This window comes from Arachis hypogaea, chromosome 12, assembly GCF_003086295.3.
Source record: "Arachis hypogaea cultivar Tifrunner chromosome 12, arahy.Tifrunner.gnm2.J5K5, whole genome shotgun sequence".
NCBI classification, from domain to species: Eukaryota; Viridiplantae; Streptophyta; class Magnoliopsida; order Fabales; family Fabaceae; genus Arachis; species Arachis hypogaea.
In genome coordinates this window covers 62,503,946-62,516,057 of record NC_092047.1, presented here as the reverse complement: position 1 = coordinate 62,516,057, position 12,112 = coordinate 62,503,946, and the positions used below count along the sequence as shown (strand labels likewise).

Here is a 12,112-nt window from a genome sequence, read left to right as displayed (position 1 = left end):
TATCTCTAATACTTTCTAAACCTTCATTGTACATCTTGTACGCTTAGGTCATTGGCTCCCTATACTTTCTCTTAGTGAGCTCATCAAAATGTCATTTAACAGCGCTCACTAAGGACTAACGGTATCCGACAAATGCCAACTCCAGGGACTAATTTGGTACTTTTGATTGCTTAGTAACTAATTTGTCTGATGCGAAATTTTTCATTGACTAAATAGTAAACTGACTCTACTCAAAAAAAAAAAAACAAAAAAAAAACAAAAAAACAAAAAAAAACAAAAAACAAAACTGCATTCACTATCTAATTCAATTTGAACGAATTAATATTTGAAGTGAACCTCTAATCCAATCCATATCCATTCGCACAAAAGACGTTGCAATTCCTGACAAAGAAAAAGACAATGCAGCCCCTAACCATGATTGCAGAGTGGGTAATTAAATATCAGGTTGTTCTTGTAAGATAGGCTAGGTAATGACAAAAGGTGCATGTGAAATTGGTTAGACTCATTAGTCCCTGATCACCAAATAAGAACGATGTTGTTCAATATAAATAGTCAAAAGAAAGCAATTAAATCAACTTTGCTGTAACAGGCTAACAGCCAACTACCATATTCATATCTCAACGACAAAGATACACATCAAACTTTCATAATAAGCAGTTTTCTAGACTCAGCCACAGACGTGTCCTATCTAGAATGAAACAAACTAAAAGGCCAAAGTCCAGAGAACACCAATATAGATGAATATCAATCATGCAATTAAATAACTTGCACAGAACTAACGCAAGTACGCAACCCTTTTGAAGGTTTGGATAAAATAAATTAAAAATAAATCAAAATCGAACGGGATGCATTTGTCACATTACAAGAAAACAAAACATGGCCAATAAACCTAGTCCTCCATATTTTGTTGGATACGAAAACTTTCCTATGAGCCTATCCTTTATATCCAAGGAAATATAAGCCAAAACACTAGTTTTAAGAGCTGGGAAGATTTTCCTTGAATAACCGCGGAAGAATTTCATGAGCACCTATGTCCAAACCATCCGGATCCCTGAGAAATAAATAGCCAACACAAATTAGATTTTTCAATTTAAAAGGTTATATTATATAACCAAAAGCAAACTTTCAGGGCGCACTGCAAAGTTCCCATACTAATAATTCTAAGAAGAAATTAGATGAATAGAACCAGCCTAGCAAGTTCCCTGATCAAGTATGTGTTTGGATTCTTCGAAAAGGCAATAAACAAAATTTAGGTAATAAATCTTAAAGCATAACGCTATGATGAAAGCAAAACCAATTTATGTTATTTATCAGGAATCACTTGGAAGATTCTCAATGAGAAGCTTCCACAATTATTCAACATTTTTGACCAATACAGTTACCATTCAAAAAATAGGTACATTGGATGATCTTCCTTCTACAAGATTTGAAAAGTTAATTGATACTTCTCTACTTCATGCACATTGAAAGGTTAACAAAATTTATACTTCCTTTGGAGATGTAAGAAAGTGAATGGACTAGAAGGGGGGAAATGTGCAGAAGGGGTAAAAAATTTCAAATTTTGTTTTCTTTGGTACATAAATATTTTAATAGCTAATTAGCAAATGCTCCAGAAAATTGAATGCATATAGTGAATGAAGGTTAAAATACATTCCATCATTTGCATGTAAGAGAGTGGAGGAAGAGAAACCTGCACAAAGTCTGTCCCTTTTCATTGGAACTTGGAATAAACCAGAGCTTTCGTAGAGAAGGTGTCTCAAATTGAACAAAGAAGCCATCATTTTGCGCATGTTTCCACTTCCTTGATCCTTGGCCTTTCCAGACCTGCTCACATAGTGACACATAATGTCATTAGCGGATCCATATTCAGACCCCAGTATTCTAATTGAAAAGAAAGCAATCATAATCACAAAAATTAATCAAACAAATTGAACTCAGTTTGGGATGATTTGTTGAAGAGGAATATTGGCCACATGAATTCCCTAAATGCTCAAAATAATATAATAAGATGGCAGTGACATGAATGCACCCCAGGCCACTAGTAAAAGGTCCGCATAGTCCGGGATTTTATCCGGACCTTGAACTTGAAAGACCACAAGCGTTTTCTTTTCTGTTTTTCTTTTTCCGTTTATTTTAATGACATTTAAGGGAAACATTCATTAAGTTGAAACAAGTTGATTACATTCTCTAATGACCAGATTTTTTATATCTCTTGGACGCACTTCCAACTAAATAAAACAAACATGAAAACAAGCTAAGAGGGCCTATTTGGTTGGCTCCTCTCGTTGTATGACTAAATTGAAGAATGAAGTCTGCTCGCTATCTCTTTGCAATCAATCACCAATTCCACTTGCCAAAATGTTACGACTATCTGGTGTTGTGTTTTCATTCATTGAATTGAAAAATTATTCATAGCATGCTAGGAATATGAACATGACTAAGGTCCAGCGCAAACACATCCAATAAAGAGGCACCTGTATACTAAGGAAAACTAGCAAAAGCATTTTAAAAGAACATTTGGATGTAAATATTCTTTCCGAAAACTTAATTTTTAACAGAACATGATGGCATAGTTTAGTCTATGTAACTGGCCCCACTAAGAACGAAAGGATGTCCACTCTGTAGTTGCATTAATTGCACACTCAGCAATTTAAGCACTTAGATTGGAAGAATCAAATGAGAAGAAACATGAGGAAGGAAAGGCAAGCATAAAATTAGTCCACAACCAAAATACTTTTTGTCTCAACCAACACGAGCAGTTTAAAGTTGGCCACATGCCCAAATAAATTATTTCCCTGAGATATCATTTCTATCTCAAATGTGATCTCCCTAAAAAGTAGGATATTTGATTCCAATAAAATTTTCCAATTAACAATAATTTATTAGCGTGTTACTTTTTCTGCCAAAGATAATTCACCCCCACCACATTTAGCGCCTTACTAAATCAAAATTTACCTGTGGATAAGCAATGATGCTTTTAGGAGTCACTAAGCAGGCTGCTTTGGAGAAAGACTCCTCAGCATACTGTCTAAGATACAAAAAGCAATTGCCATGAGTATGTGGTGATTCAAATGCCTGGCAAGTCACGTAAGACAAGAGTGAGATTAAAATCCTGAATATCATACTGAGAAATTTATTAAGTTCCTTTTAATGATCACTTGCCAATAAAAAGTGTATGCATCACATTAAGCCTATAGTCTATCAAAGAATACAACCAATAAATGAAAGCAAACCACCACAAAACCAAGTCAATCCATAATAGAAACTCAATAAGATTCATAAAGATATATACCTTGTCAATATTCACAATTGGGGCATATTTATCTGTCTGTGTCTTTTCCTTATCAAGAAGAAAGTAAACTCTAGCATCCAGTTTAGAGGTCTCATGCCATGATTTTACAGCAGTTTCCATGGTCTCAACAAGGAATGCAAACATGTCCTTCCAGCACTCTTCAGATCCATATTTTCCAGACTGCATGGGAAATATCTCAATTCTCATTTGGGGAATTTAAAATTATGCAGATGTGTATGGGAAATAAATTTAGCCACGTTATAAATATCAATATCATGGAATCGATATTAAAGCAAACAATACAGAACATCTCAGAAGAGAGAAGAAAAACTACCGATCAATAGAATAAATGTGAGAATTAGAATTCTCATTGGAATTGAAATTATTAACTTTTGTTTGTTCCAAAACATGGAAAAGAATTCAATTCTTGAATGAATTCTGATTCTTAGCTTTCCACAGAAGCTCTAAAACTTTCAAGTGGAATTAATAGCTATGTCTACACATAAAACTAGAGCATAAAAAGGATGAAGAAAGTGAAGTTTTAGCCATGGAAGAAGATAATAAGGACAGGTGGAAGAGTTACTTTAGCTAAGTCTCAATGAATGACAGAGACTCTCAATGGCTAAACGCTAGGGAAAGGAACCTAAAGTTATACCCTATAGTTTCTGGAATTTAGTGAGGAGGATGGATAAGCAGTGGAACACTGACGTATTGGATTGTCTAAGAGAAACATAGGGATTGGGTTGCACCAACGGTCAACATCTAGTCTCTATCTTTTAGGTTGAACTTAGATGTGCATATTGAATATCCAGGAATGAGCGCCAAGGTGCATGCCTGTTGTATATGATATCATGATATGGTCATTCTTAGAAAAGCAAGAGAGAAATTAAATTGGAAATTAGTGCCGTAGAAAAATATTTGAAGCACCTACTTTTTGTTAAAAGAGAAGTAAAATGGAGTATACAATATACAAGTTTAGCAAATGGTGCACTAATTCTATCTTAGAGATGAAAATTTGAAGACTGTATCAAACACAAATCAAACAGCTTAACTATCTTGAGTCTATCTACAAAATGATGAGGACATAACATAGAGAATTCAAGGTAGGCCTTTGAAATGGAGGAGTACTTTGGGTTGGTTTGTTATAGAAAATACCGTTCAATGTCGAGGAAAAATTTTAAAGCAGATCTACGATGTTGCGTGGGATTCAATTTCTGACACTAAAAAGCCAAAAGGTGAAATTCTTGCAGGGTAAGAATGTTATGTTGGATAAGTAGCAGTGTTTTTAAATTGTGGCCACGGCAGCACCATGGCATTATGGCATGGCGGTGTTTAGGCTAACGCCATCTTAAGTGTGTGGTGTTGTGGAAATGGCATTGGACAAATGACGGCCAGATTGGCGGTGGCGCCGTTGTGGTCCAATACAGATACGGCGGAGATGGCATGTCTTTTTGGAATTTCTTTTAAATTAGAGGGTCTTTTGGTCATTTTAATAACCCTAAGCCTAACATTTGTAAGACAAACTCCTCTCTACTCTCTGTTGGGATGCTGACAGCATCACCACCAACAGCATTGTCACCGTTCTGCAGAGGAAGTCCACGATGACGAAGCAATAGAACGTGACAGAGTCACAGAACATTGACAATGATGGAGCCATGGCCTGCAGAGGAAGACAACAATGTTGAACGTTGTTCCTGAATCTGCTTCTCTATGCTGCTTCCTTTTTCTCTTTATATTTTGACCCTCAAGATTTTGTTTATCCATTCTAAACCCTTTTCTCTATTCTAAGCCCTCTATCATTTTTTCTGTTCTAAACACTCAAATTACTTCTGCTGCAGCTTAGCTATATTAATATTTTGTCAATTTGTTATTAGTTTTAATCTTTAATATTGATTATTATAATATCGATAAATAGTTTTACATTATGATAATAAAGTATTAGTAGTTAGTGGTTTAGATATTATTTTTATCTTCTAGTAGTTTTATTTATATTTTCTAGATTATTTTAGTATTTATTTGCATACAGTTTATATATCTTTTTAATGTATCCGACATTTGCCAAAATAGTATCAGCTATAACCTCATGCCGGTATTTTACGCTTCCACCATGAGTAGCCATCAGCCATAAAAAACTATGATTAGTAGACGCATTAAATAAGATGCATTTAAAAAATAATGCAACATAGAAAGATGGGGTGGCATCTATGCCTAGTGAGGCAAGCTTGGTTTTTTGTGGTTTCAAGGAATTTTGTTAATACTTTTCAGTGTTATTATGGTGTTTCAATCTTCAGGCTGTTTACAGATTTTAGCAATCTTGGATTACTTGGTTTGGCTATCAGACTGGGTTAAACTTAGCTACACTCATATTCTTAAGCTTGAATTAACAATAGAAGCTGGTCCAAAAGATCAGTTTTTTCCTCTTCAGTGCATTTGACATTTGTCTCATTATCTTCTCTCCTCTTCCCACCTGCCCCCTAAACCCCAACCTTAGAAACAAAACAGATGTTCCTTTTTCGTTGTCCTTCCCTCATACCTTTTCTAAATCATATAAATTGATTAATGTAATAGACACACTAACAAACCACAGGACAATTGAAAACTCATACTAATAGTACAAGATTACATGGATACTAACCAATTCAGGTTTCAATGCTTGTAAATGTTTGGCCATGTCGACATTAGATCTCATGTTCTCCACTTCTTGAGCTCGCTTACCTTCCCTTACTAGTTGGTTTATCCTCTTTATCTTTTTTGTTACTTCTTGACTTTGCGGGTTATACTGCAAAGCTATCTCAAAGGCAGCCAATGCCTACAAATATGTAAAGAAGCAGAAGTATTGGTAACAACCAAAAAAAATGCTTTGGTTTATGAAATGGTAAGGGAAAAGGCAATCATAAGCTTACATCATCATATCGCTTCATGGCTTCTAATATACTCCCCTTCCTGAAATATCCCTGCATGTAGCATAGCTCGCAAACTTGTTACAATTTTACAAGGGTCAGACACTCTTAACATTAAGAAGATTAGCTAAAAGTTTACCTTTTCCCATTCTGGTTTTAATTTTATTGTCATCTCAGCATCATCAAGAGCTTTGTTGAGCTTATCCAATTGCAGCAATGCTGCAGCACGATTACTGGCAGACAATGTAAGACAACACATCGGACACAATATTTATGCATTAAGTTTGACGTAAAATAATAAGAAAGAAGAGAACAGTATCTTCTACATATAGTCATATACATTTATAGAATGGCATATATTAGTAATTATCCCGAGCTATGTGCAATCTAGCAATAGGTATGAGCTGAAGCTAAAATTCGCTGTTTGCGCCGCTAAAAGCACATCCAAACATCTAATGAAGGTCAAGCATGAAAAAGGATATTGGAGACTAGACCCATATTTTATGTCCCCATTTCAGGATGTACAGAAAAAGTCTTGCCACCTTTACAACCAAAAGAGTCTCTGTATGTACTATCTGGATTTCTGACATACTAACAATCAAAAATGGGCCAACATCACTAGTCACACAACTGAGATGCACAGGGCAATGACTTAACCAACACAAAGGTCTCGCCTAACAGCTGCCAAAAGTGGAATTCAGAAACTCAGGTCACAAACTAACAGAATCACTTCAACCAAAAGTTCATAACTTACAACAATCGAAGAAACACAACTAACATAAGGGGCAGCCCTGTGCACAAGCATCTGCATTAACACAGGGTCAGGAAAGAGCCACACCCAAAGGGTGTAACATACGGGATACAGCCCAAAATTACATTGGCTGCTTCCACGGGATTGAACCCGTGACCTGAAGGGCTCACGCAGAAACAAAAAAACACTAAATTAAATACAGAAAGAGAAGACGGAGAGAGAGAGAGAGGGGGGGGGGGGGCAAAAAAGAAACTCACTTCCTATTCAGTTTTCATTTCTCAGAACAAGGGCACAGAGGAAACCAGAATATTTCATCACAATGCAAAGGCAGAATTTGAAATCCCAACGATTGAAATAAAAATTAAACAAATAAAAAAGGCATCATTTTGAGAAATTAAGTAACAAAAAGTAGAGACTGTAGTAATAAGAGAAGGGAGGGGAGGACCTATAAAGAGTAGGGTTTGAAGGGTCTTGCTTAATGGCTTGAGTGTAGAGTGCGGCAGCTTTGAGGTACTTGCCTGACTTGAAGAACTCGTTGCCCTGATCCTTCAGAGACATCTCCGAACTCGATCCGCCTTCTCTTTCCGCCATTAGTGGATGGATGAACCCTTTCAACCTTTTTCACTCACTCACGCACTGTCTGCTGCCCCCAATGCTTTGCGATTTTCCTTCCTTTTTTTTCCTTTCCCTTTTCAATTTTTTTTCTCTTATTTTTCCCACCTACTTTTAACTCAAAATCAAAATTGCAATCCAGACTGCAAACATCGCTATGGGGTTTTACTAAGATGTTTGTTCCTTCCAGTTCCAGACACCTCCTCTTGGTTCTTTTTTGGTGTATATATCGTAGCAAGAATTCTTTGATTTTTTTATTTTTTTGTTTCTTTTTAGGTACACGATGACAAGATCTGTCTTAGACTCTTAGATGATGCTGATTCGATTTAGGGTTTAAAGTTTGGGAGCCACTCACATAGCATAATGATTAAATCTAGTTTAATACGGTCGGTTTTTTACCAAAATCAACGACTCGGATCGGTTTATATAAATTAAACCAGATCATGCTTAAATTTTTTTTTTATTCGAAAATCCAATCTCTTTTTTTTTGCTCCTCTCACTCTCATTATGCTCGAGCTCTTATCTCTCTCACTGGGATTTGGTTAGCTGTCACTCAAACTCTCTCCTGCTCTCGTCTCCAATCTCTCTTATTGTCTTCGGTCTTGCACTCAAGTTCGTCGTCACTCTCTGGGTCGTCAGTCGCCACTGTCTCGAACTCAGTCACGCTCATCATCGCTGGCGACAGAAGCAGTAGATCCCATAACTGGTCGTCTTTATTGCTCCCTCACCTTCTATGTAATTTTATTTCTTTTTCGAATTTCTTTGTTTTCCGAAGGACTGAGACTTTGATATTTCTATGTTTTCAAAAGGACATTGATATTTTTGGCGGTGTTCAAAGCATAGGTCCCTCTAATTTTCTTATAATTAGTCTATAGTCAATACATTATCAAAGTCACATTTTTATACTATATGATTTTTTTAAGATATGTTACTTGTTCGTCTGCTCGAACGTCAAGTGGGTCGGGTTGAACTGGTACTGCAGCAAAGCCTTGAAGGGGTTAGGGCCTGGGCGCGAAATGGGATGATGGTTGGATCCCGGAAGAGGTCGCTTGCTTGGATCGATGGAGTGACGATGTGGTGGGGCCACCTGCAAGGACTCTGATACTCAAGTCAGTATACGTACAAAAAGCAGCGATTTAAGGTTAGAATAGGTGACGTACCTCTGGGGAGGGGTAGGTCCCTCCCCTTTTATAGTCCGTACTCGGGTAGTGTTCTGAGAGTTACCTGAAACTGTAGGTCGATCTCGGACGAGATCTTCTGTGCTAGTCGGAGCTGACGTGTCCGGCTAGTGGATGGCGGCCGGAGCTGCCGTGTCCGACTTGTTGGACTTGGTGGCGGTGCTGATCCTTCGTCTCCGGAGGGTGGTGGTACCTGCAAGGGACTCCGATGCTTAAGTTAGCAATGGTATTAAGCAGGTTTTTAGTAGAATCAGAGTATGAGTTATACCTGGGTGCTCCAGTGTATTTATAATGGTGTGGAGTGACCTTTTTAGATAAGATAAGTTAGTTATCTTATCTTATCTTATCTTATCTTCGAGTGAGGTCATCTTATCTTCAAGGGAACTACCCTTATCTCTGTAGGCTCGGGCTGCCTTTGGATTTGGCCCTTATCTTATCTTATCTTATCTTATTTGGACCCTTTATTGGGCTTTCCTGGCAATTTGGCCGAGCTCTTTAAGAAGAGGTCGGATAGTTTGACCTGAAGAGGTCGGTCGCCTTGTCGCTAAACATCCCGAGTCGAACAGCTCGACCCAGGGTATGAACAGTGCCCCTGCTCGAGATTGGTCTTTCTTTTGAGGTCGAGTCTTAATTTTAGGACTTCGATCCTTCTCTGATGAAGCCGAACTTGAGCATTTTGTCGACTTTATCTTTGTAGAGTCCTCCTTTGAATGCGGAACGTTTCCTTTTTGAATTTTTATTCTTTTGAAAACGCGCGTCTCTTGCTTTGGGAATACGCGAGGATTTTAATAACCTCATTAATTCTTTTAATGCTCTGTTTCTTTGTTCATTTTGAACTTTTTCACAAAAATGGTTTCTCTTCTCTATTTCTTTACCGTAACTTCCCTTTTCTTTTTCACCTTCTGTTTTCGTCTGAAATTTGCATTTTCGCGTCTCTCCTTGTGACGTTGTTTGGTGATTTGTTGGTGCTTTCTTTGTTCTGAAAGGCGATTCCGGATTAAAGCTTTCTCCTTTTTCCAGGTTGGTTCTTCTTTCTGCTTCTTTACTTCTTTTGCTTTGCCTTCAGTTCCTAGTAAAGTTTTGGTTTTGCTTGAATGCATGTTGGAAAGCTTGAACCTTTTTGCGTCGTCGTGCTCGCTTGTTGCTGTGCTGCATGTTTTTCTGGTTTTTATGAACCTTCTCTTGTTTCCTGATAGTTGATGCTTCTAGGGCTTTGCATGTTTTGCTGCCTTTTTATTTGATTTTGTAGCTTCCTAGGGTAATGGCTTCATTTGATTCTTTTGAAAAAATGTTGCGTCTTTGATGCCCTCCGCTTGGCGTGTTTTGTTGTTTGCTTTCTGATTGAACTACTATTTTTGTTGCTCTTTTGATGACTTTGTTTTGACTTTATCTCTTTCTTCTCGGGATGTTGCCTTTTGGAAAAGGGCTTTTCTTTGCTGAGAGTTTTGTTGGGATGTTAGTCTTGTAGATTTTTTCTGAGTCCTTACTCTGTCACTGCCTCCAAAGGATGCCCCGGGACCTTGTCTTGGGGTTTTCCTTTTACTTGTTTGTATGCTTGAGTCATGCTCTGCTATGAGTTGATTTTGACTTTGCCCGAGATGTTTTGGTTGATAATCTATTTTCTTCTTTCTTGCTGTAGGACTAGTTGACCTCATGTCTTCTCACAAAAATATTGTTGAGACATCTTCCCAAGTCCCTGAGGGCATGGCTGATTGGGTGGATTCTATGGTTCTTCTGTGTGTTTTGTTGGTTGACTCCGAATTTTGTCAGCAGCTTAGGCAATTTCATAGGATTTGTAGTAATGGTAGTGATGAAAAGAATTATGAGCTTGTATCTTCCAATTCTGAAGAAAGGGTTTGTTTTTCTACCCGAATTGTTGGAGAACACCCCTTTTTCTATGCATACAACTTCTTTTTTAGTCAAATGAATATTACTCTTCCTTTTACCCTCTTTGAGACCAACCTATTGTGGTCTTGTAACATAGCTCCATCCCAGCTTCACCCCAACTCCAGGGGTTTTATAAAAATCTTTCAGTTGCTGTGTCACGAACTAGGTATCCCTGCTTCGCAATCCCTCTTCTTTTATCTCTTTGTTTTGACAAAGCCTGGGGTGGTTAAGAAGAAGGCCGCCTGGGTTTCTTTCCGAGCTTCCCAGGGAAAGAAGGTTTTTTTTATGTTTGATGAATCTTTTAGTGACTTTAAGAATTACTTTTTCAGGGTCCGAGCTGTTGAAGGAGCTCGGCCCTTTTTTCTGGATGAGAATGATGAGCCTGCCTTTCCTTTAGAATGGTAAAAGAATGTAGTGGTGTCTAAATATACGTGGGAGATGTTAGATGAGGCTGAGCAAGCCTTTGTGACTGTGCTGGAAAAAAACTGGGGGCAGCCTCCCCATCTTGATACAAAGAAATTCCTAAGAAATCCCTCTCTCCTCCGAGCTGAGCTGGATAGTGGTCGATTTCTCTTTTGTTTTTTTTTTTTTTTGCTTATTTTGTCAAGTTTATTTCTTTTCTTTTCTTGATTCATAACTTGGTTTCTCACTGTGATGTTTGTTTGTAGAGATGATTAAAAATAATGACTCTATGAAGGCCTTCAAGAAGGCGAGGAAAGCTACGGCGGCTCAAAACATCTCGGCCAAGGTGGCTGGGGAGGGGTCCTCACAGGTTCTGTCAAAGCCATCTGTTCCGAGCTCTCCTGGACCGAGGAGGATGATCCCTACTCCTCGGGTTCGCTTGGTTGATCCTTCCCAGGCTTCTGCTGCTACCTCTTCTCCTACCGACGCTCCTCCTCTGAAAAAGCAAAAAACAGCTGAGCCTTTTAACCTTGATGCCCCCTGACTTTGACGCTGTCGAGTATGTGGACCAGCAAATTGGTCCTTATGGTACCATCCCTACTGACGATGTTTCTCTTCTTCGCCATTTGGACTTTATTACTCGGAGCAGCGTCAAGATGGCACACATGGGAGCGGCTTTATATCGGACTACCCAAGATCTTCACATTCATGCTACAAAAGCCTTTATAAAGGAGGCTAAGTTGGAGTTCGACCGGATGAAAGGTTTAAAGGAGGAGCTCGAAGTGAAAGTAACCAAGCTGGAAAAGGAGTTAGAGGGCGAAAAGGCTAGTTCTATTGCCTTGGCGGCTTCTGTGAGGTTGGCTGAAGACACGGCATTGAAGCACAAGGAGAGCTATGTCACGACCTACAGGGAAATGATGCGTCTCAGGGATGATTTGGAGTCTGCCCGAGCTGATTATGCCGAGCTCTAGGGTCACCTTGTAAGCAGCGTAAATGCTGCTTATGAGAACCTGAAGGAGCAGGTTCGGGTTCTTGCACCCGAGCTCGACCTTACTCTCTTCAGTTTGGACAACATCGTAAAAGACGGTAA

At 38.4% G+C, this 12,112-nt stretch overlaps 1 protein-coding gene across 2 annotated transcripts; it reads right to left on the bottom strand.

The window, feature by feature from the left end:
• Nucleotides 1-576: 576 nt before the first annotated feature.
• On the bottom strand, nt 577-7,931 carry LOC112727440 (uncharacterized). 2 transcript variants are annotated; one of them, XM_025777173.3, is made up of 8 exons: nt 7,389-7,931; nt 6,332-6,425; nt 6,196-6,246; nt 5,928-6,101; nt 3,293-3,472; nt 2,956-3,075; nt 1,691-1,824; nt 577-1,051 (listed from the first exon to the last, which is right to left on the bottom strand). In XM_025777173.3, exons 1-8 carry the CDS (start codon nt 7,532-7,534, stop codon nt 976-978), a joined length of 975 nt encoding a protein of 324 aa, XP_025632958.1. In that variant the 5' UTR covers nt 7,535-7,931; the 3' UTR covers nt 577-975. The 2 variants fall into 2 exon arrangements, with proteins under 2 accessions (XP_025632958.1, XP_072065377.1); XM_072209276.1 differs by having other exon boundaries at nt 6,332-6,411; nt 7,462-7,908.
• Between the last annotated feature and the right edge of the window lie 4,181 nt (nt 7,932-12,112).